The sequence below is a fragment of the Crocuta crocuta genome, unplaced genomic scaffold (genome assembly GCF_008692635.1).
Source record: "Crocuta crocuta isolate KB4526 unplaced genomic scaffold, BGI_CrCroc_1.0 scaffold103, whole genome shotgun sequence".
NCBI classification, from domain to species: domain Eukaryota; kingdom Metazoa; phylum Chordata; class Mammalia; order Carnivora; family Hyaenidae; genus Crocuta; species Crocuta crocuta.
Window position 1 is genome coordinate 997,492 of NW_027529192.1, and position 21,440 is coordinate 1,018,931.

Consider the following 21,440-nt stretch of genomic DNA (forward strand, 5'->3'; position numbering starts at 1 on the left):
TGTCTATAAATAGAACTTTTTTCTCCCCTCCCACTTGTGAGGTCAGAAGGATGCATATCCCACCAGTGGACTTTACCGGAATGTCAGAAATGTTTAGATCCCTGAACGGAGAAAAGAGAAGCAGGAATATTCCCTCATTTTGTTACGGCCAGTGGCAATTGCTGAATGTCCCTGCTGTGGTAACAGCTCCTGATTCTCTTAATCCCTGAAGAATATATGTGAGAATCCATTTTCTCTCCCCTCCACAAATCCCTTCTTCTTGGAGCTGATGCATTCTTGTTAACAGATGTTAAATAGTTTCTCTGAGTAATCCCTTCCCACGAAAGTAGTTTTTATACCTATTTCTTTGAAAAATGACCCATCCCAGATATGCCAGGTGCCATGCTGAGAGTTGGGCCTTGTACACTACTGCATGTAATGTATTGATCCAATTTCTTCTTTTCTTTTTGAAATATTTAATGAATGACCTTTATTGAAGGTCTGCTTTAGACCAAGCACTTAGCTAATGGTTTCCTGTGTTTTTCTATTTACTTTTATCATAGCCCACTAAGTTAAAATATTTTAATACCCTATTTTGTGGGTGAGAGAAACAAGTCCCAGAGATGTTATATAATGTACCTAAAGTCACTGAACTAGAAATTGATAGGATTCAAAGTTGAATTCAAAATCAGGAAATCTTGGGGCGTCTGGGTGGCTGTCGGTTTAGCATCCGGCTCTTGGTTTTGGCTCAGGTCATGGCCTCTCGGTTCATGAGATGGAGCCCCGTGTCAAGCTCTGTGCTGACAGCATGGAGCCTGCTTGGGATTCTCTCCTCCTCTCTCCCTCCCTCTCCCTCTTCCCTGCTCCCCTGCCCGTACCCTGCTTGCACTGTCTCTCTCTCTCTCAAAATAAGCAAACTTTAAAAAACTGAAATCCAAAATGTGGAAATTTTTCTCCCGCTGCCCCATCATTAGGAACTCTGCTGTTTGGCCTGTGCTGGTCACTGGCCTGTGCTCTTGGATCCATAGTCTTCCCACTTGCGCTCTACTCGATCTCACAGAGCTGCATTTCCCAAGCTGCCTTCGGGGCAGGTTCAGCAATGGGAGCCCTAGCAGGGGACTGAAGGCAGGGGCAGCAAAGCCAGGGGCTTCCACCCCCCACCCCTACCCCGCTCTGTTTCAGGGGCATCTGCAGCAGCAGCCCGTATCTCTCTGCGGCCCCAGTACCCACGGGGTGGCTTCCACGGGGTGGCCCTCGGCCCTGGCATCCAGAACCGTGTCCCCCCTTGTCCCTGCAGCCCAGAGAACGGCGGTGGGTTTGTACGAAGCCCTGAGGCGCTCTACCGCACGCTCAGTGCACCTCTTGCTTCATCACCTGTAAAACCAATTTCCCATGATAAAAACCTGTTTGAATTTAAAAGAAAAAAAGAAAGAGAGAACCATACTTCGCCAGTTCTGCAAACCTCAGGTGGATGACTTGATACCCATGCACTTGGCTTCTTCATTTCTTAAGTGAGGATTATGATACTTTATGAGCATTAAACCAGATCCTGTATAAGGCACTTTAAGTATTTTTAAAGAAGAAAAAGTCTACCCCTACAAGACACTACTGGTTATTTCTTGATTGGACACATTTTTTCCCACTCAGCCTCCATTGTCTGGTATGAGAACTTGTAGAAGATTCTGTGATTTAAGTGTCATTAAATGAGTCCCATTTTCTTTGAAAACTTTGATACTCACTTTCTGAGTGCTACTTGAGAAGCAAAATGATTGGTGCAGGCCATCTATAGTAAAATGCTGTATCGAGTTGTCTTCCGTGAGTTCCACTTCTGTTGTCAAACCAACCTTAATAATTGACTTATATCTTAATGTTCTTGGGAAATTTAGCTGTCTCAGTATTACATAGTTGATTTACTTCAAATAAAATAATCATAAAATGACTTAAACTATTAAGGAAATAAAATGACTTAAACTATTAAGGAAATACAGATGGAAGAGGGGAAAGCTGGTTTCCTACTGTAAACAGACTCCACTTTGTATTTTTTAAATCCATTTGAATTTCCCCATCTGGTCTCCTCCCTGTTACAAATACTAAATAAATATCAGAAAACAATCTCTTCAAGATAGAGCCTTTGGCTCTCCTTGTTTGCCCTGGCTCTCTTCTGGAAAGGAAAAAGCAACACGAAGGCTTATGGGCAGCACAAACCCATCAGCACCTGGCAGTTTTCAAGTCTCATTTTGGAAAGTCACCCTCACTTGAGGAATAACCCTCACTTGTCCAGAATAACAGCTCCAGTAAAGCTGTGACCTTTTTCATCATCATGTCCGCTTTTATTTTGGATAAGTACAGGATCACTTCCTTTTTTAAAAATTGAAGTATAATTAACATACAGGGTTATATTAGTCTTAGACACATATAACGATTCAACAGTCTGTACCGTTTTCGTTGCTCATCACAAGTATACTCTTAATCCCCTCACCTACTTCCCCTGTCCCGCACCCGCCTCCCCTCTGGCAGCTACCAGTTTCTTCTCCACAGTTAAGACTCTGTATGTTTGTTTGTTTCTTTTTTACTTTGTTTTCTCAAATTGCACATATAAGTGAAATCCTATGGTATTTGTCTTTCCCTGTCTGTCTTATTTTGCTTAGTATTATACTCTCTAGGTCTATCCATGTTGTTGCAAATGGCAAAGTTTCCTTCTTTTTTATGGCTGAGTAATATATACATATACACACACATATATATACACATACGTATGTGTATATATATATATACACATACACACATCACATCTTTTTTTCCTTTCACCTGTGGATGGATGTTTGGGTTGTTTCCATATCATGGCTATTGTAAATAAATGCAGTAAACATGGTGCATGTATCTTTCTGAATTAGTATTTTTGTTTTCTTTGGTTAAATACTCAGTAATGGAATACCAGGTCATATGGTACTTTTATTTTTAGTTTTACTCTTTTCAGAGTGGCTGCACCAATTTCTTTTTCTACCAACAGTGCATGAGGTCTCTTTTATCTCCACTTCCTTGCCAACATTTCGTTATTTCTTGTGGTTTTTCTTTTAATCATTCTGACAAGTGTAAGGTGATATCTCATAGTGGTTTTGATTTGTGATAATCATTCTGACAGGTGTAAGGTGATATCTCATAGTGGTTTTGATTTCCCTGGTGAGTGATGTTGAGCATCTTTTCATGTGTCTGTTGGCCATTTGTAGGTCTTCTTTGAAAAAATGTCTATTCAGGTTCTCTACCCATTTTTAACCGTATTATTCAGTTTTTTGGTGTTTTTAGGTTTTTTTGGTGTTGAGTTTGGTGTTATTTTTGAGAGAGACAGCACATGAACAGGGGAGAGAGCAGAGAGAGAGGGGGACAGATGATCTGAAGCAGGTTCTGGGCTGACAGCAGAGAGTGTGAGGCGGGGCTCGAACTCGTGAACCATGAGATCATGACCTGAGCCAAAGTCTGCCGCTTAACCAACTGAGCCACCCAGGCGCCCTGAATAAGTTCTTTATATTTTTGTATTAACCTCTTATCAGATATGTCATTTGCAAATATCTTCTTCCATTCAGTAGTTAAAGCTGTGATACTTATCTAAAGTGGTAAGATATATATAAGCATGTGAAAGTGGTGCCTTATCCTTCAAAATACTTCCTCTAATCCTGTCTTCTGGTTTGGTTGCTTAATGTTAACGTTACTTAAGTTACTCTGAAAGCATTAATAAATACTCAGCCTGGACGAGAGCTAGATGAACTTCTCATGTACGAGCAGTAACACTGCAACTCCATTTGATGCGGTTTTCTTTCCTCAGTGTAGACTTTGCTTTCTCGAGTGCAAATGATCTCTGAAGGTTAATTTCTATCCCATTTTCCTTCAGTTTTAAATGATATTTTATAGTCCTCTTGTGATCAGCAAAGAGTATAATTTGAGAAGTCAGTTCTGTTGGCAAACATCTGCATAACACACACACGCACACACACACACACACTCGGCCATCTCATCTGGGTTTTTGTTTCCCCTCATTCTTTTCTTGCCAAAAATCTTAATTGGGTCGGTAAGAGGGGAATTTTAGAAATTTTGTTTTTCTGGTATAACCTGTGAAGCAAAAGCAAAGTAGATTAAGGCAGAAAAACAAATGAACTTATCAAGAGTATTATTTTTCCCTCTTTTTCACGTAAAACCCACAAACTTTTTTTTTTAAGTTTGAAACATTCTCAATCCCTATTTTCATATTTGATTCTTCTCAGAACTAATAACTATACACAGAAAGGAGCACATTTTAAAAAACTCCTTGTCGTACCAATGAATCTGTTTTTCATTCTTGGCTATACCTACCTGAGTTATTTGTTTTTCTTGCAGAATCGTTTGGGGAAAGACAGTAAGAAAGGCCTGTGAACTTTGAAAGAAGATGGTAATACACCATGTGAAGATGACAGACTTGTTATCATGTCAGCATGTAGAACAATCTAAGATTCAGTCCAGTAAAAGCTACTGTTTATGACCAGCCAATAATTTTTTTAATGCCACATATAGGCTGTTACCCTAGCGGCGTTGTCACAATATTTGATGATATTTCAGATATATTGTCAAGTCTGTATTCCAGCTCTTCTGTAAAATATAAGCTTGTTAAGCGCCTTCTTAACAGTAAGAGGAAGATATTAAGTAAAGTAAAAAGTAAGATATTAAGAGGAACACTGGTAGACAGTGACTGCTTACCAATAAAAGGAAAAATTTATAGCCAGTTGACTTCCAAAATTAGATTTTTAAGTTGATGAAATCATTAATAGCCTTAAAAGCTGTGATATGTTTTCGGTCATAATAATCTGTTTAATCAGATGACAGTAATGCTGATGTATTTGAAAACAATATTCAGTGTCAGCAGATTTGTCCATAGATTAAATAAGGACAGATGACCAGAAGTAGTCATTATATATATGGGGAAGAGTCATGAAGAGCAGAAATATAAAAACATGACCTTAGTTGTTCTTTTTTATAAGCCTGAGGGTACTGTAGTTTACTCTTGTAAGACAGCTACGCTGATAATTATATTTTTGTTACTGTGCTTCTATATCTGTTGGACTGTTTCTGTTGACATTTGTGTTAACACCACATAATAAGTAGGCATTATACCTTTTTAAAATTCATCTGGTAATGAAGTTTACATCTATTTGCATAACTGCCATACACGGAACTTAAAATTATTTTACAACCATGTGGAATTCTTGACGTAGAAAGCTAACGTAGAGCACATCCAAAGAGCAGTGTTTCCTGTCGCCGTGAGAGTTACTAAGCCTACAGATGTTTCCTCCAACATACGTACCCTGGGGTCACAGTTTCTCTGCGTTGTGTCTGTATTCTGAAAGCTAAATATTAAATACTATTTTTCCATTCATACTCCTTTAGAATTTCCTTTAGAACATGACAGTGATCATAATTATATTAATATGATTCAGTCGTTCCAATGTTTAGACATGAAAATCATCTTCCTTGTCTCATAAAGACCCAAGTATAAAAAGAAATGGAAAATAATGACTGGAGTTTTTACTTTCCTGATATTTGTTTCATCCTTTGTTGTTTCTTATTTTAGCACCAACTTCATGCATACTTAATTTTTTCATTGTCACGTAGATGAAATGAGCGAATACATAAGACTTTTATTTCAGGTATAAGTCAGGGGCTACTGCTGGCACACAGACATGTAGGAGGCACTTACCAGGAGTGAGCGATGGAGTTAGAGCAGACGGGCTGACGGCACCGTGAGTGAGGGAAGGGCACCGCAGGAGGGGGCTGAAGAAATGACAGCTCTGAGTATCGCTGCGGAAACGGCCGCGGATAAGTACGGTGGTAGTGAGCGTTCGTGGCCTGGCCTCCCACACCAGAAGTCAAGACTAATGACAAAATAACCAAGAAGTGGAAAATACCCCGCTGTAGAATTGGCAGGACCGATACCACATCCATCCCAGCTTTACACCCCTAATTTAGCTGTGTGATTTTGAACAAATGATTCAAACTTGCCAGACTTCCATTTCCTCATCTCCAAAATGGGAATAATAATGTTTTAGGTCAGGATTACTATGTAAACTAAGATAACGCAGTGACCCTCAAAACTTTTTTAGACCTCACAGCAAGAAAAGCCTGGGCACCCTTTGAAGAGCATGAAGATTTGAAAGACTGCCAAAAAGCCCTTAAAAGCGTACCTTTAAGTAATCTTACAACCCTCTCAATTTTAGAAATCTGTACCCCGAGGCCTTAAAAGTTTGAGCAGTTTCCCGAAAGTAGCGTGGACGGTTAGATTCAGGGCCAGGATCAGAGTTACTCCAGTTCCCCAGATACTATTCTAGTGTTTATGCACAACTTGATGATAATTTGCTAAACAAAATATTGAGATTAGTATTATCCAGGATTTGAACCAGGAAGCTTGGCTCCAGAGTCCCCGTAACGAGCTGCCTCCCAAGCTGTGCTCATTAGTTCCTGTTCCTCTCCTTACCACCCACGGGGCTTAACAGATTCTGTCGTTCTGAACAAACACGTGTTCTGCAGAGGTTCTGGACTCCGGGAAGTAGCGCTGAAGACGTTCTAAGCAAGCACTCTAGACTTTGGCATGAATCATCCCAGTTGCTGGCCTGGCTCTATCTTGGCCTTAGTACTGGTGACTGTGTTCCCCTAAACCCCGGTCTAGAGCCTGGAGTTTATCTGCTCTGATAGTCTCCTGATGCCCCCAGCCTGCCTGGGCGCCTCCCAACCCGTGCTGACGGTTCCAGTGCTGGCCTCTGCTTCCCTCTGGGGCCTCCCACCCACAGCCGCTCGCACACCCCTGCGCCTGCTGTCGCGCTCCGCCTCCGTGCCTTGGGCTGGTTCTGCGCTCCCCATCCGTTGCCCACCGCCTTCCGGCCGTGCTCCCATCCGTGCCCACCGCTGCCGGGCAGCCCGTGCCCACCACCACTAACGAGGCCCCGGGATGCACCTCACATTCGAACCCCCGCGTTGTACTGTATAAATACAGCAGTCCTCATAAACACCGAGTTTAGTATCCAGAATGGATTTGTCTCAAGTCCATGAAGCTCTTCTGAACTTTTATATTCTTCGGCCTTTTGTAGAATTCGTGAAATTCCGCTTGTAAAAAATTCCATTTTTTTGGCATTTCTTTTCTCTCATCAATTTACTAAACATTTTATTACATCACATCGGTGCTTTCTACCTTAATTGCTAAACAAATGTGGCTCCACTACAGCCAAAGTGATTTCTAGCCCTGCAGAACTGAAAAACAGACCCCCAGAAATGAGCCACATCCTAATCCCCGGAAGCTGGAAAGACTCTCTTCTACGGCAGAAGTGAGTATTACTTACATGATGAACAGTGTGATTAAGGATCTTGAGGTGGAGACATTGTCCTGAATCGTCTGGGTGGGCCCTAAATACAGCCACAGATACCCTTACAAGAAAAAGGGAAGATGTCACCAACATGGAGGAGAAGTCACTGCCCCCACACAGGCGGGCAGAGGCGAGGAACACATGTTCCCCAGAGCCTCCTGAGGGAGCAGGACCCTGCGGACCCCGGTGATGTTGGACTTGTGGATTCCGGAACTATGAGACCATAAAATGTGTGTGTTCAGCCACCAAGTCTGCAGTAGCTTGTTACAGCAGCCGTAGGAAACCAGTGCAGGGACAGAGGGCGCAACTCTGTCCCGGGCTGGACAGAGTTGTACAGTGTGTGGGAAACAGACGCCCCTTTTACACCACTTGGTGCCCCCGGCGGCTCTTTGGCTCAATCAGAGGTGCCGTGGCCGCCTGCTATTTTTGTCCTCCTCCGGCAGCGCTGTTCTGCGTGGCTTCCAGCACCGAGCCCAGCCCCTCCTTCCTCACCTGGACGCCTCTGGCGGATCCCTCTCCTCTGCTGCACGCCTCGCGCTCGTAGATGGCGTCCTTCCCCTGCGCCGCGTCCTCCGCTGCTGCCCAGCACGCGGTCCCCGGGGCCCGCCGGGCTCCCCGTTCCCTCGCACCCCCGCGCGCCCCGTTCTGGGTGAGCCAAGTTCTGTTCCTCCAGGGCGTCTGCGCACAGCGTGCGCCCTGCGTTCCGGCGCTGCCTGGCCGGGCCCGATTCGTCTTCATAGCCCTGCCCCCGTCGGAAATTAGTTCACTCTTGGTTGGGGTTTGCCTCCTGCGCGCTGTGGAGCGGCGTTTCTCAACAGGGGGTAGGAAGGGCGTCCCCCGGGACACTGAGCAGCGCCGGGGTGTTGGCTGTCACAGCTCGGGGACGCTCCTGGCAGGTGGAGGCCGGGGGTGCGCGGAGCCCACCCCGCAGGGCACGGGAGAGCCGACCCAAAAGGTCGTGTTGCCAAGACTGAGACGCCCTGCGATCGATGCTTGCGGCGGGCAGCACTGCTCGTCCCCCAGCAGCCATTCTTTCCTCCCGATACTTTCACACACAGCAGCCGAGCGTAGACAGGGTTTTCCGGTCTCCTCGTAGGCAGAGATAGGAATGTCGCATGATAGCAATTTCTTCTCTCTTTTCCTCTCCGCCCTGCTACCTGAAACACAGGTGTCCCCCTCTCAGACCAGGAGCCGGGGGCCACGTGAGCCAAAGCGACAGGGGAGAAGGACGTTGTGTCCCTGACATGCGCCCCTGGGCCGCGGCTCAATGAGTAGTGGGATAAATGAATAACATCAGATATTTTCAACGCGGTGTCTCTCTTGAAGGCTTAGTCGTGGATAGAAAGCCAAGATTCGGGGCGCCTGGGTGGCTCAGCTGGTTAAGCATCCCGACTTCAGCTCAGGCCATGGTCTCAGGGTTCATGAGTTCAAGTCCCCGGCTGGGCTCTGTGCTGGCAGCTCGGAGCCTGGAGCTGCTGCAGATTCTGTGTCTCCCCCTCCTTCTGCCCCTCCCCCCACTCACTCTCCGTCTCTCAAAAGTAAATGAACATTAAAAAAACAAAGGCAAAAGCTGTTTGTCGTATACAGCACAGAACCCGTCCGACTTGCAGAGGGTGTCATCTCCCCTGCCTTTAGCTTAGGATCATGATGTTAAATCGTAGCCTCTACTCTCTCCTCATGTTTGGCTTTTTATATTTACCTTCATCATCATCAGTCCGCCAACAGCGGGCCGTGCATTCCCCACAGCGCGCGCGCGGTGCCTAAGAGCTCGGCTGTGACCACGGGAACTGAGGAGGGTCTGAGTTGCTAAGGAACCTGGGCGTGAACGCTCCTTTTCCTACATCTGAGCAGAGAGCATAGCTGAAATTTGGGCTTTGCACCCCCGCGCCCCCGCCCCAACTAGATGCCTTCCTGGTTAGCCAGGTTGCTTCAGAAAGTGTGTTGCTTCTCCAGAAATCTTTGTTCTCCCTGAAGCACCACCTGTGGCAAAGAATTTCTCTGTCGTTTCTTCCAAGGGTTGCCGATTTCCTGGAACATGAAGAAGTTCGAGAGTGCCACTTCTCTGTCAATGACTTTCTGAAATAAAGTGTTCGCTTCCTGAGAAAGTGCTCCTCAGGGCCCCGTTCGCTTCCTGGGAAAGTGCTTTCATTTAAGTTTGCTTGTTTTCTCTTGAAGCCAGAGAGACGGCAAATAGAGAAAGCAAAAGAATTCTGATTAGCGGTTTGGTCAGTGGTCTTACAAACATGTACAGATGTTGACAAAAATGAGACAATACCATACATACTATTCTGTGACCTGCTTTAATCCCCTTTCCCCCATATCAACAAGTCTTCTACAACAGGATTCTCCAAATGAACCTTTAAGAAGTCATAGAAACATCACCTGGGGGGACGGGGGTTTTCCCAAGCTATGTAAGGTCATTCTCATATGCCCAGTCCACCATTCCTACCACTAAGAAGCGCTGGCTCGGGGCTGCCTGGCTGGCTGAGTTGGCAGAGCACGTGACTCATGATCTCAAGGTCATTCGTTTGAGTCCCATAATGAGGGGTAGAGCTCACTTAAGAAAGAGAGAGAATTACTGACCCAGGCAATAAGTATCAGTGGTGGGACCATGCCCGAAGCACCCAGTGTGTGAGCGCCCGAAACGCGGATGACACCCACCGTCCTGTGACACAGAGCGCGTAGCTCACCCACTGTCGTTGGCCGCTTCATAAGCATCTTTCATGCTGTAAGAAGCTCTAGATGCAGTAGAGCATCATGACCGCGTGCATGGGCTACCTGGGACCAAATCCATCTCCTTTGTTACCCACTTGGCCTCTCAGTCTCTCCACGTTTACAGTGACAACAAGTCTTTGCCACCTGGACTTCCTGAACTAAGGGGGTGATCGCAGAAAGAACTTTTCTATCAATAAGCTACTCTGAACATCCTACAAAAACTGGTCTCCAGAGGTAACTTGTGGCTGGCGCAGTCAGTTGACTGCTTGCCTTTGACTCAGGTCATGATCACGTGGTCCATGAGTTCAAGCCCTGAGTCAGGCTCTACACTGACAGCATGGAGTCTGCTTGGGATTCTCTCTCTCTCCCTCTCTCTGCCCCTCCCCTGCTTGTGCTCTCCCCCCCCTCAAATAAATGAAGCATAAGAAAAGCGAATGCCCTTGCTCTATGTATGACAGTGAGCCATGGGGCAGTTTGATGCCTTGTCCTAAAAGCTGCAGCCATACCCCTGCCGCCCCAGACAAAGCACGCTGCCCGTCCACTGAGGAATGCAATAAATGTTTGCTTATTTGGATTGAATTCCTTTCCGTTCTAATGCTTCAGATTCTCTCCAGATGACTCTTCCCATTCCTTCTGTTTTAGAGTGTGTCCTGTTATCTTAACATCATGACAGAATCAGCTACAGTTTTGGCCAACTCTCTGAAAACAGGAGTAAGTCCCTTTTCCTGGGCACCAACGTATATCCCTTCAGATCCCATTGGCGGATTTGATGTGGAAGACCCTGGGGTCCTGGCTTTCTTAGTCCCCGGAACCTTAACTGCAACTCTTCTTTCATTTCCCACTAAGTAAAGTGTGTGTGTGTGTGTGTGTGTGTGTGTGTGTGAGAGAGAGAGAGAGAGAGAGAGGGAGAGATGTTTTTAAGTCTTTAAAGAAAATGAAGGGGTACCTGGATGCCTTAATTCATTAAGCGTCTGACTCTTGATTTTAGCTCAGGTCATGATCTCATCGTTCATGAGTTTGAGCCCCCCCCATGGGCTCCGTGCTGATAGTGCGGAGCCTGGTTGGGATTATCCCTGTCTCTCTTTCTGTCCCTCCCCCTGCTCTCTTTCAAAATAAACTAACTTTTTTAATGTTTATTTATTTATTTTTGAAAGAGGCAGAGAGAGAGAGACAGAAAATCTCAAGCAGGTTCCATATTGTGAGCACAGAGCCCAACATGGAGCTCAAACTCACAAATCTTGACATCATGACCTGAGCTGAAATGAAGAGTCAACACTTAACCAACTAAGCCACCCAGGCACCCCATAAATAAACTTTTTAAAATAATTAAATAATAAAAAGGCAAAAGACACAGGCAGATCTAGGATTTTGGGGGAGGGGCTAGAGCAGATATAATTTGGGGTGTTCTCTGTAAGAAAAAGAATATAAAATCACCAGAGAAAGATTAGGTTGAAATGAGAATTTATTCAGAAGGGGAACAGAAATTCGCAACAAGTTGCTTGAACCTTGGAAATTCAGACCCCCCCCTTCTTCTATGGTCTCTGAGTGGTTTATCCAGAATGCTTCCTGGATGCACCCCAACTCCTCCATCCTATCTAGACACACTGTAACATCAGCATTCCGAGGATTCCTATGTACCTTACAAGACCCAGAGCTTAAACTTCATTAACTCCATATAAATCTACCTCTAGGTAAGACGTGAGAGGGCAAATTTAATAGAATCAGCTTACTGAACACTTCAAAAAGGAATATAAATCACAATCACTTATTTTATAGTAGGCGTGTTAGTTTCCTGTTACCGCTGTAACACATTACCACAAATTGAGTGTCTAACAGCTACACAAATGTATTCTCTCTAGTCTGGGGGCGTTAGAAGTCTGAGATGAGTGTTATGGGACTAAAATCCGTGTCAGCAGGGCTGGATCCTTCTGGCGGGGGTGGGGGGTCTACAGGAGAATCAGTTTCCTTGCCTTCTCCAACTTCGCATGGCTTTGCTGCCTGTTTCTTCAGCTCTTGGTCCCCTTCTTCTACCTCCAAAGCCACCAAAGGCGTTGAGACTTTGAGTCTGTCTCTCTTATACCACATTACCCTGACATTGACCTTCTGCCTCCTCCTTTCTCATTTAAGAACCTTGTGATTAGATGTGCCTGGCTGGCCCAGTCTGTAGAGTATGCGACTCTTGATCTCTGGGTTGTGAGTTCAAGCCCACGTTGGGTGTGGAGCCCACTTAAGGAAAAACCAAAGAGCCCTTGTATTATGTCCACCCTGGTAATCCAAGATAATCCCTTTATCATAAAGGTAGTTGCTAATTTAATTCCATCTGTTACCTTAATTCCTCTTTGCCACGTGACTACATATTTACAGTTTCTGGGGATTAAGATATAGGAAATCATTTAAGTCCCTGGTCCTTTTTTTTGTTTAAAGTTTTTCTGTGCCCAACCTTGAGCTCAAACTCATGACCCTGAGATCAAGAGTCACGTGCTCCAAGGACTGAGCCAGTAAGGTGCCCCATGAGTGCCGAGTACTTTTGAAAATATTTTTTGGGGGCGCCTGGGTGGCTCAGTCGGTTGAGCCTCCGACTTTGGCCCAGGTCATGATCTCACTGTTTGTTAGTTTGAGCCCTTCGTCAGGCTCTGTGCTGTCAGCTAGCTCAGAGCCTGGTGCCTACTTCTGATTCTGTGTCTCCCTCTCTCTGACCCTCCCCTGCTCACGCTGTCTCTCTCTCTCTCTCTCTCTCTCAAAAATAAATAAAACATTTAAAAACTTTTTAAAAAGAAAAAAATATTTTTTGCAGATTCTCATAACTTTTTATTGGTTCTCAATTTGGAGAATTTTTCTTCTCAAAGTCCATTCATTTATTTTGAGAGAGAGAGCACAGGAGCTGGGGAGGGAGGGAGAGAGAGAGAGAGAGAGAGAGAGAATCCAGAACAGGTCCCGCACTGCTAACATGGAGCCCCACATGGGGCTTGAACCCATGAACCTCAAGATCATGACCTGAGCTGCAACCAAGAGTCGGGTGATTAACCGACTAAGCCACCCAGGTACCCCAAGAATTTTTATGTTTAATTAGACGATCCGTGAGGGAAGCCAAAACACAATTGTACGTTTCAGAACTGAAAAGCCGGAACTGTAAGCCCGGCACGCCCAGACGTCTGCTGCCTTTGGTTTTTCTCCAATCGAAGGCAACTGCAAAACCCAACACACACTAGAAAATATCAGATGTAGGATTTTCACATAAAGCAGAATTGCAAAAAGATAGCTGATTGAACACATGCTTTTGCTCTCTCCTCACCTGCACTGAACCTCTAGTAAAGCGGGGTGGGGGGGGGGTGGCTAAGACAGAAAATTACAGGGATAAAGTGAGCAGAGGGAGCAACTTTAGAAGCTACATTGCGAGGAGCACGTGAGGCTGCCTTACTAGAGCTGATGAAGAATGAATTCTGTTTCCTCAGAGAGAAAAGCCAAGAGCAGAGTCCACGGAAAGCACGGAGTAACCAAGGCGCAGGAAATCGGNGAGGCGTAAGTAAGCGAGGCGAGCGAGCTAACCTGCAGGGCCCTGCTCAGCCCAGAATGACAGCAGCCCGTCAGGCTCTTCCTTCCAGGCAGAAGCCCAAGCAGGCTCCTTCTAGATGGGACTCTAGCCGGCCCAAGATGAAGACCCAGTGATGCTGGCAGGGGTGACGACATTAGGGGTTCCCCGCGAAACAGCCGGCCAGCTCACCCTACAGGATACCACACCCACTCGGAGCTCCCGGGCGGCTCTAGAGGCCTCAGCTCTTAAGTAGGGCAGGCAATCCAGCGCAAGGAGATCTGAGCCCCTAATATGAAAACATAGAGACCAAAAAGCAGGAAGAAAAAAACCCCGCATTTTGAAAATAGAAACTGTGCAGGAAAAAGAAAAGTACATTTAAAAAATAACAGGGACGCCAGGGTGGCTCAGTCGGTTAAGTGCCCAACTTTGGCTCAGGTCATGACCTTGCGATTCGTGAGTTCGAACCCCGTGTCAGGCTCTGTGCTGACAGCTTAGAACCTGGAGCCTGCTTCCAATTCTGTGTCTCCCTCTCTCTCTCTGCCCCTCTCCCCGTTCATGCTCTCTCTCTCTCTCTCTCTCTCTGAAAAATAAATAGGCATTAAAATGTTTTTAAAAGTAACAACTAACCCCTTAATGTCTTCAGAGAAAGCCATGGGTACTTATTTTAGTACACCTGTGAAATCAGAATTGAAAGCTATCAAAAATTCCTTTAAGAAAGTAAATAAGAGCGCTTAGGAAGAAGTAGAAAGGGGGCCCACCAAATTCCTAGCACAGTGCCTGAAAATAGACCCACACCCTCTAACTGAGTTCAAAGAGAAGATTCTACAAATTTCCAGCGAAAAAGCACAACACACCGTTTACAAGTAAACCATAGGTCCAAGATGGTGTCACTTAGGTTAAGGTCCAAGTCTGTAAACTAAGACTTAATACCTAGCCTAACTACAGTTTCAACCCCCCAGAAATGTAACCTTTAACCAGTTAACATGGGAATTCCCTCATCAGCTCGAGGAAGTTTACTGATAGGCCCCTCAGGTCCCCTTAGGAGGGCAACCTTACCTAAAATAATGGATTCTTTGCTAATAATTTTCTTTTATCTGCTCCCTCTCTAACTTTAAAACCCTTTCCTTTCCTGTAGCCCCTTGGAACTCCCTTCTACTTGCTAGGATAGGATGCTGCTGAAATCATGAATAAATTAATAAAGTCAACTAGATCTTCAAAATTTACTCTAATTTTTGTTACTTAACAACATAAAGGTTAAAGGATTTCAGATTTCTCCAAAGGAGCTCTGGGAGACGGAAGACAGCTGAGCTGTGCTTTCAAAGTTCTGAGGGAAAACCATTTCCAACCCAGAATTCTAAACTCATTATGTTATAAATCAAGTATGAGCAAAGAATCAAGACATCTTCAGGCTTGCAAGTTCTCACAATTTTACCTCCCACACACCCTTCGTCAGGAAGCTGGTGCACAGAGGATGTGCTCCATCTAAAAGATGGGTACGCCAACAGAGAGGAAGGCAGGGAGCAGGGAAAGCTGTGGGGCAGGGGCGGGCGGCGGGGACGCACGGGGTGCTGGGGACGCAGGGTTCTGGCTGTGAAGCACTTCAGAGTGAAGCCTTTTCAAGATGAAGCTAATCCAACACTTGATGTGAATGAACATATTGAACACAATGCACGTATTGAAAGAAGGCTTCGATTATGCCGGAGGAGGGTTTGGGATTACACAGCGATGTGTGTCAGTGGTCATAGCAAACCAAGCAAATAACACAAGATAAAGCAACAAACAAAAAACCAAGACAACTGAAACTAAGGGAACACCCAGTGAGGAAGGTGGGGGGGTGGGGGGGGAGGGAGAAAGTCCAGGAAATAAAAAGTAATAGCAGCTTACCACATAGCTCCTTTGTGAATAGAGAATACTGTGAATAGTCACTATGAATCTGACCAGATTCACTATGACCCTGTCTCAGGAGGTGGAGAACATAGGGGTTTGGAACACAGGAAAGAGAGCTAATTCCTCATCTCCCCTGGTAAGAAAACTGGAGGAAAAAAAAAAAAAAACAAACAGAAGTGTATATGCATATGATGCAGAGATGTGGACACACGTATCAAAGAATCAGCTCCGGGATCTGAGAAGTGGTCGCCTTTGGGAAAGGGAACCCAACAGAGAAGACTGCGGGTTTTTATTTACCTTATGCCCCCTGTAAACTAGTTGATTCCTCCCCCTTGTAATGTTGATACAATTAAAAACACTTAAAAAAAAAAAAAAAGAAAGCAATAGTACTGAATGAACAATCCTATTCTACTTTTCTGGAAATACTTAGATTCAGATTAGTGACATTGTTTGTAATACATTATGAGCTCTTTCGGAGAAAAGCCTTTATTTAGATTTCTTTATATCGGTCCTCAGCCCGTATTAGCATTTCCATTTGTCCCCAAAGTAATTATATTAACATTACATTAGCATATGACTTTGCCTTTTCCAGAACTCTAATTAAGATTTTAAATAAGATGTATACCGGTGGGAATCTCTCATTCACCCACGTTGAACACCTTTCCTATTTGATTATAATTCCACTTACTAATTCCTTCTGGCTTTTGTCTTGCAAACAATTTTTGATTTTTATGGCCTGAATGCAATTTGAACTGGTCCCCCAAGTGGTTTACAAGGCCCAGGTGTAAGATAAATTGGCAAACTGAATAGAAAAGAAGACAACCATTGGGTAGCGATGAAGTTTTACCCCAGCCGATCTGTTTGTTAAAAGGACTGTGCTATGAATTTTTTCCCAGTGCATTCTAAGTATTTTTTAGGCACCTACTCTACACTGAACATTATGCTAATAATAACAGCCAACATTTGCTGAGCACTCACCATGTTCTAGGTTCTAATTGCTTTACCTAGTCCTCATCATTTAATTATTGCAGGAACCCTATGAAGTAAATACCATTATTATTCCCAATTTGCTGGCAAGGAAAATAAGACATGGAGAGACGAAGTGTATTTCCTGAATTCCCTAGTGAATGGGACCCGAACCCAGAATCACACTCTGAATCGGTGCTCTGTATCCTTTCCCATTGAACAGCGATGGTCACCGTGGAGGAGACCACAAAACCAAAGAAGAAAACCAAAGAAACTAACCATTGAAGGCTTTAGAGTGGCCTAGAAAATTCTGTCCCTGTACTTAATTATCACAACAATGTGATAAATGATTATTACTTCCTTATACTTGTGCGAGTGGTTAGGAATCTTGCCCAGAATCCCAGACATAAGCCTCAGCCCTCAAGAAACTTGTTTCTACGGGGGGTTCAACACACACACACACACACACACACACAGGAAGAATTGGCACAACTACAAGATGGTGTCAAAGGTGTGCTTGGAATAAAAGTATAGTGAGGCCTTCAAGGAAGAAGGGGCATTCAGCCCAAGGCCGATGCAGGTGAGACTTCTGGCGAAGGCTTGATGTGTTGATTTTGGGGAGACACAGAGGAGTGAGTGGTATTGATTTTGGGGAGACACAGAGGAGGGCTGAACGGTATTGTCCCTGATTTTTGTTCTTTTCTGTAGCTGCACTTTCCTTTTTTTTTTTGTAAATGCTTATTATTTTACAATATATTGCCTTTCGTGTTGACAAAAAGTCATTTCCAGATTGCCCTCCTTTTAGGAGAGTTTCAAAGCAGAGACGAATACCTAGGTTTGGGCAACAGTAAGGATGGCAGAAAGAGCCAAATATGGGAACCCAAGAGGAGGGAGGTCGTCTGCAAGTTAGAGAAAGGGAAAGAAGGGAGATAGTGGGAAGCAAAGAGATGGGAAGAAGGAAAAGTGTCATTTAGGAAGGAGAGTGCTTTTCCCTCAGGGAGGTCTACATTGAGAAAGGACCTGGATTCAAGCCTTCCTGGGCCAGACCACTGACCAGCATGTTCCTAGAGAGGCTTTCATAAATAAGATGCTGCGACTGGCCTTCTTTTCTTTTCTTTTCTTTGTTGTCGTCGTTGTTGTTGTTGTTGTTTTAAAGAGTGCCAGAGGGGTAGGTGAGAAGAAAGGAGAAAAGTCTCTTAGGCAAGACTTTTGCCAGTTCCCTCAGATCAGCGGCCACACCATCTCAGTCCAGGGAAGCGTTGCTACTACTTAGCACTTGGGACCGAGCCAGTGGGGACGCTCCGCAAACACGGGTTCCATCTACTTGAAAATAATTGCCTTTACATCTTGTGACATCTTCCATGGACTCTGCGGTGAAAATCAATTATAATCCCTTTTGGTGGGAGAAACTAAATTAGAAAGAAAAATGATTAGAAACAGAAGGCAGCTTGATGCTTGTGATGCCAGATTTGTTCAACATGTGATTCAAAAGCCGAGGAGAAGTCTTTCTGGCCGTTCTCCCAATTAACAACCTTTAGCTTATTTAAAAGCCAAAATCCGTGACTCAAAAGAGCGTGCTAGGAAGAAATTTTTGACAGTTAAAATTAGCTATTCCTGGCAACATCAAATAACATATATACATACACTCACGTACCTTTTTTTGAAATGAAGCTCAAAATATACCAAGCTCTAACTCAAACGACTCCCCAGGCTCCCAAACTCAATCATAATAGCTAACGTTTATCAAGGGCTTACTATGTGCTAGGCATTGCATTTGATTCTCACATCAACATTGTGAGTTAGGCACTATTCCCATATAATCTTAAAGATTATGTCGAATCTGAATAGCAGAGTCAGACAAGCGCCTTACCAAGTGTGGTAAGTGCATGCATATTAAGAGTGCTGAGACATCAACCCTGGCCTTTGGCTTTTAGGGAAGGAGCCCCGAAAGGGGCAAGGAAACCAAGACAGAAGCCAGGGATGGTGAAAGCGGAGGGAGTCCCAAGCAAAGGAAGAAGCAAGCCTCCAAGGCAGAGAGAGCTCATCCGGTACCATGGGGTCCACAGAAGAGGACAACGGAGAGCCGTTTTGAGAAACGTTGAGCTAAGGATGAACCTGACCAGATATGCATTTTTAAAATGGTTTTTGGTTGGTTTGAAGAATAAGTTGTGAATAGAGCAAGAAAGGAAGCAGGGAGAACTATTAGTGGGTGAATCCTGGCCTACACCCAGGCACCAGCAGTGGAGATGGAGAGGAGAGAAGGGACTGGAGAGTTATTTAAAAAGTACACCTGAGGGGCACCTGCATGGCCCAGTCAGTTAAGAGTCCGACTCTTGACTCGGCTCAGGTCACGATTTCATGGTTTGTGAGTTCAAGTCCCGCATCAGGATCCATGCTGACAGCACAAAGCTTGCTTGGGATTCTCTCTCTCTCCCTCTCTCTCTGCCCCTCCTCTGTTGGCTTTCTGTCTCTCTCTCAAAATAACCTAAATAAACTTTAAAAATATTTAAAAAGTAGACTTGACAATAGAGTGACATCAGAGGCAACAAAGAAGACAGAATCGAGGAAGTCTCCTGAGTTTCTGCCTTGAGCAACTGGATACATGAGATGCCATTTATCAAGATGGAAAATTCAGGAAGAGCAGCTCATTCAAGAATGGAGTTGAAAGAAGATAATTAGTTCCATTTTGACTGTGTTGACGTACTCATGCAACATACAAATTCATAGGGAGAGCATTCTTTATGAAAGAATAACTCACATGAATTATTTTAACCACCCAGTTCCTCTAATATTTTTCCCCTAATACATTTTTAAAAGACTGATTCACAAAAAATTTTTATATATGCACCTTTTGAATAGAACGTATTCATCTAGTAATCCACAACTATTAAGACATGTATATATACAAACGCACAATTTATCTATCACTAGGGCATTTCAAACAGCATATTATTTCTTTTTAAATGATTGACAAACTACCATGTTGATATAACTTTTAAAAAGCTCAAAAAGTACAAAACAGTGTACAATAAAAATAAGTCTCTTCATTAGTATGAACTTACATTTAGCCTAATAGAGATACAGATGGTTACACATAGAAGTACTACAGCTATGTTTATATAAGCAATATATTTCATAATATGAAAAATGTTACATAATATTACTTCATAATACATACATACATTTCTTTGCTCCATCAGCAGTGACATCCCAGCAGCAATGAGCACACTTATTGCTCACATCTTCGTTTCTAATAGTGTTCCCCAATAAAAGGAAGGGGGTGAGGTCCCTTAGGGAAATGTCAGATTCAAGAACGGGTACAGGAAATATGCAGGAGAAGCCTGGAGGGGCACCTGACTGCCTCAGTCGATAAAGTATGTGACTCTTGATTTCAGGTTTGTGAGTTTGAGCCCCATGTTGGGTGTACAGATTATTTAAAACTAAAACCTTAAAAAAAAAAAAAAAAAAAAAAAATAAGCCTGGAGCACCTTAACAGTGCCAGAAGTAAGGAAGTACTCCAAAAACTAAAATAAAAGCCAACCTACATTGATGGGGACATGTCAAAGGGGCACAGGAGCCAAATGAAAGAGCTTTCAAGGTCAAAGATGGAATAATTTGATCAACAAAATAAAGCAGTATTAGAGTCTAATACAAAGGATAAAATAGTCGTGATTCCATACAGACATAAATAAATAATTGAACAAGTGAATAAATGAAGGGGTGATACAAATCTCTCTTACAAAAGAATTCCAAGTAATGATCTATGTAGGTACTCCACCCTCAAGGAGATGGGGATTAACTCCTCACCCTTTAAGTGTGGGCTACACATAGTGACTTCTTTCCGAAGAGTACGGTGAAAAAAAGGGGGTTGGGTGAGAGTCACTTGAAAATGGGGAAACCTAACACTAACTTATCCAGGTGACCAAGGTCAACACTGTATCAACAATGATAAATTATTGATACTGCATATCCTTGATATGATATGATAAGAATGGCTCTTGGCCTCCCAACAAATCATAACACCAGTCTAATTATGAGAAAACTCAGATAAACTCCAATTCAGAAGCACCCTACAAAGTATTTAGACAGTACTTGGCACAACTGTCAAGGTCACCAAGAACAAAAGAAGTCTGAGAAACTGTCACAGCCCAGAGAAGACTAAGAAGAAGATAAGAACATTAAAGGTAATGTGGTATCTGGGAACAAAAAAATAAATGTTTGGTAAAAACTAAGGAAATTTGAACAGACTATTGAGTTTAGTTAATAATAATGTATCAATATTGGGTTTTTTAAGTGCAGCAGATATAACCATACAAATTTAGGGTGCTAATAGGAAAAACTGGCCACAGGGCATATGAGAATTCTTCATACTATCTTTTCCAGGTTTTTGTAAGTCAAAAACTTTTCTAAAAATAAAATGTATTTTTTTAAAAAATATTTTTATTTATTTCTAGGAGAGAGAGAGACAGTGTGAGCAGGGGAGGGTCAGAGAGAGAGGGAGTCACAGACTGAAACAGGCTCCAGGNTAAAATGTATTTTTAAAAAGTCTCCTGCTTCCATCAGAACCTAGTTTCTGATGAATCTTTCTAGACGTCGTCTATGCTCATATGCGGGGATATTGTCCATTCGCCCCTCACTGTTCTTTCTCCACTTTTCTGTCCTCTGCTCTGCGCCCCGAGGACTGACCCTGCGAGCAGTACGCAAGCCATCGGGCTCCTTGGCCGTCTGGCTTCTTCCAGCGGGATCTGGACACCAGGAAGATGGAGGAGAGGGAAGGTCCCGCCCGCAGAAGACGGGGAGGCAGGAAAGGGAGGCGGCGGGACAGTTCCTCCCTGTGCCTTCCTGCGGGGCCTGGAATTAGCTGCGCTTCTCTCAAGGGCCCCGGTTCCCCAGGGCGCCGGCCCTCCCCGCTCCCGCCCCCCTCGGGCTGGGGGTGCTCACCCCCGTCTTCTCAGACAGCAGGCTGACAGGCACCCCAGGGA

The 21,440-nt window shown here is 44.2% G+C and overlaps 1 protein-coding gene across 1 annotated transcript in view; it reads left to right on the forward strand.

The window, feature by feature from the left end:
- The window catches only part of LOC144226810 (B-cell receptor-associated protein 29-like), a 46,935-nt gene extending 41,553 nt beyond the window's left edge, over positions 1-5,382 (forward strand). Inside the window, exon 8 of the mRNA XM_077758337.1 lies at positions 4,348-5,382. Coding sequence (XP_077614463.1) covers positions 4,348-4,383 — 36 coding nt within the window. The 3' untranslated portion in view covers positions 4,384-5,382. The remainder of the gene's footprint in view (positions 1-4,347) is intronic.
- Positions 5,383-21,440: the final 16,058 nt, after the last annotated feature.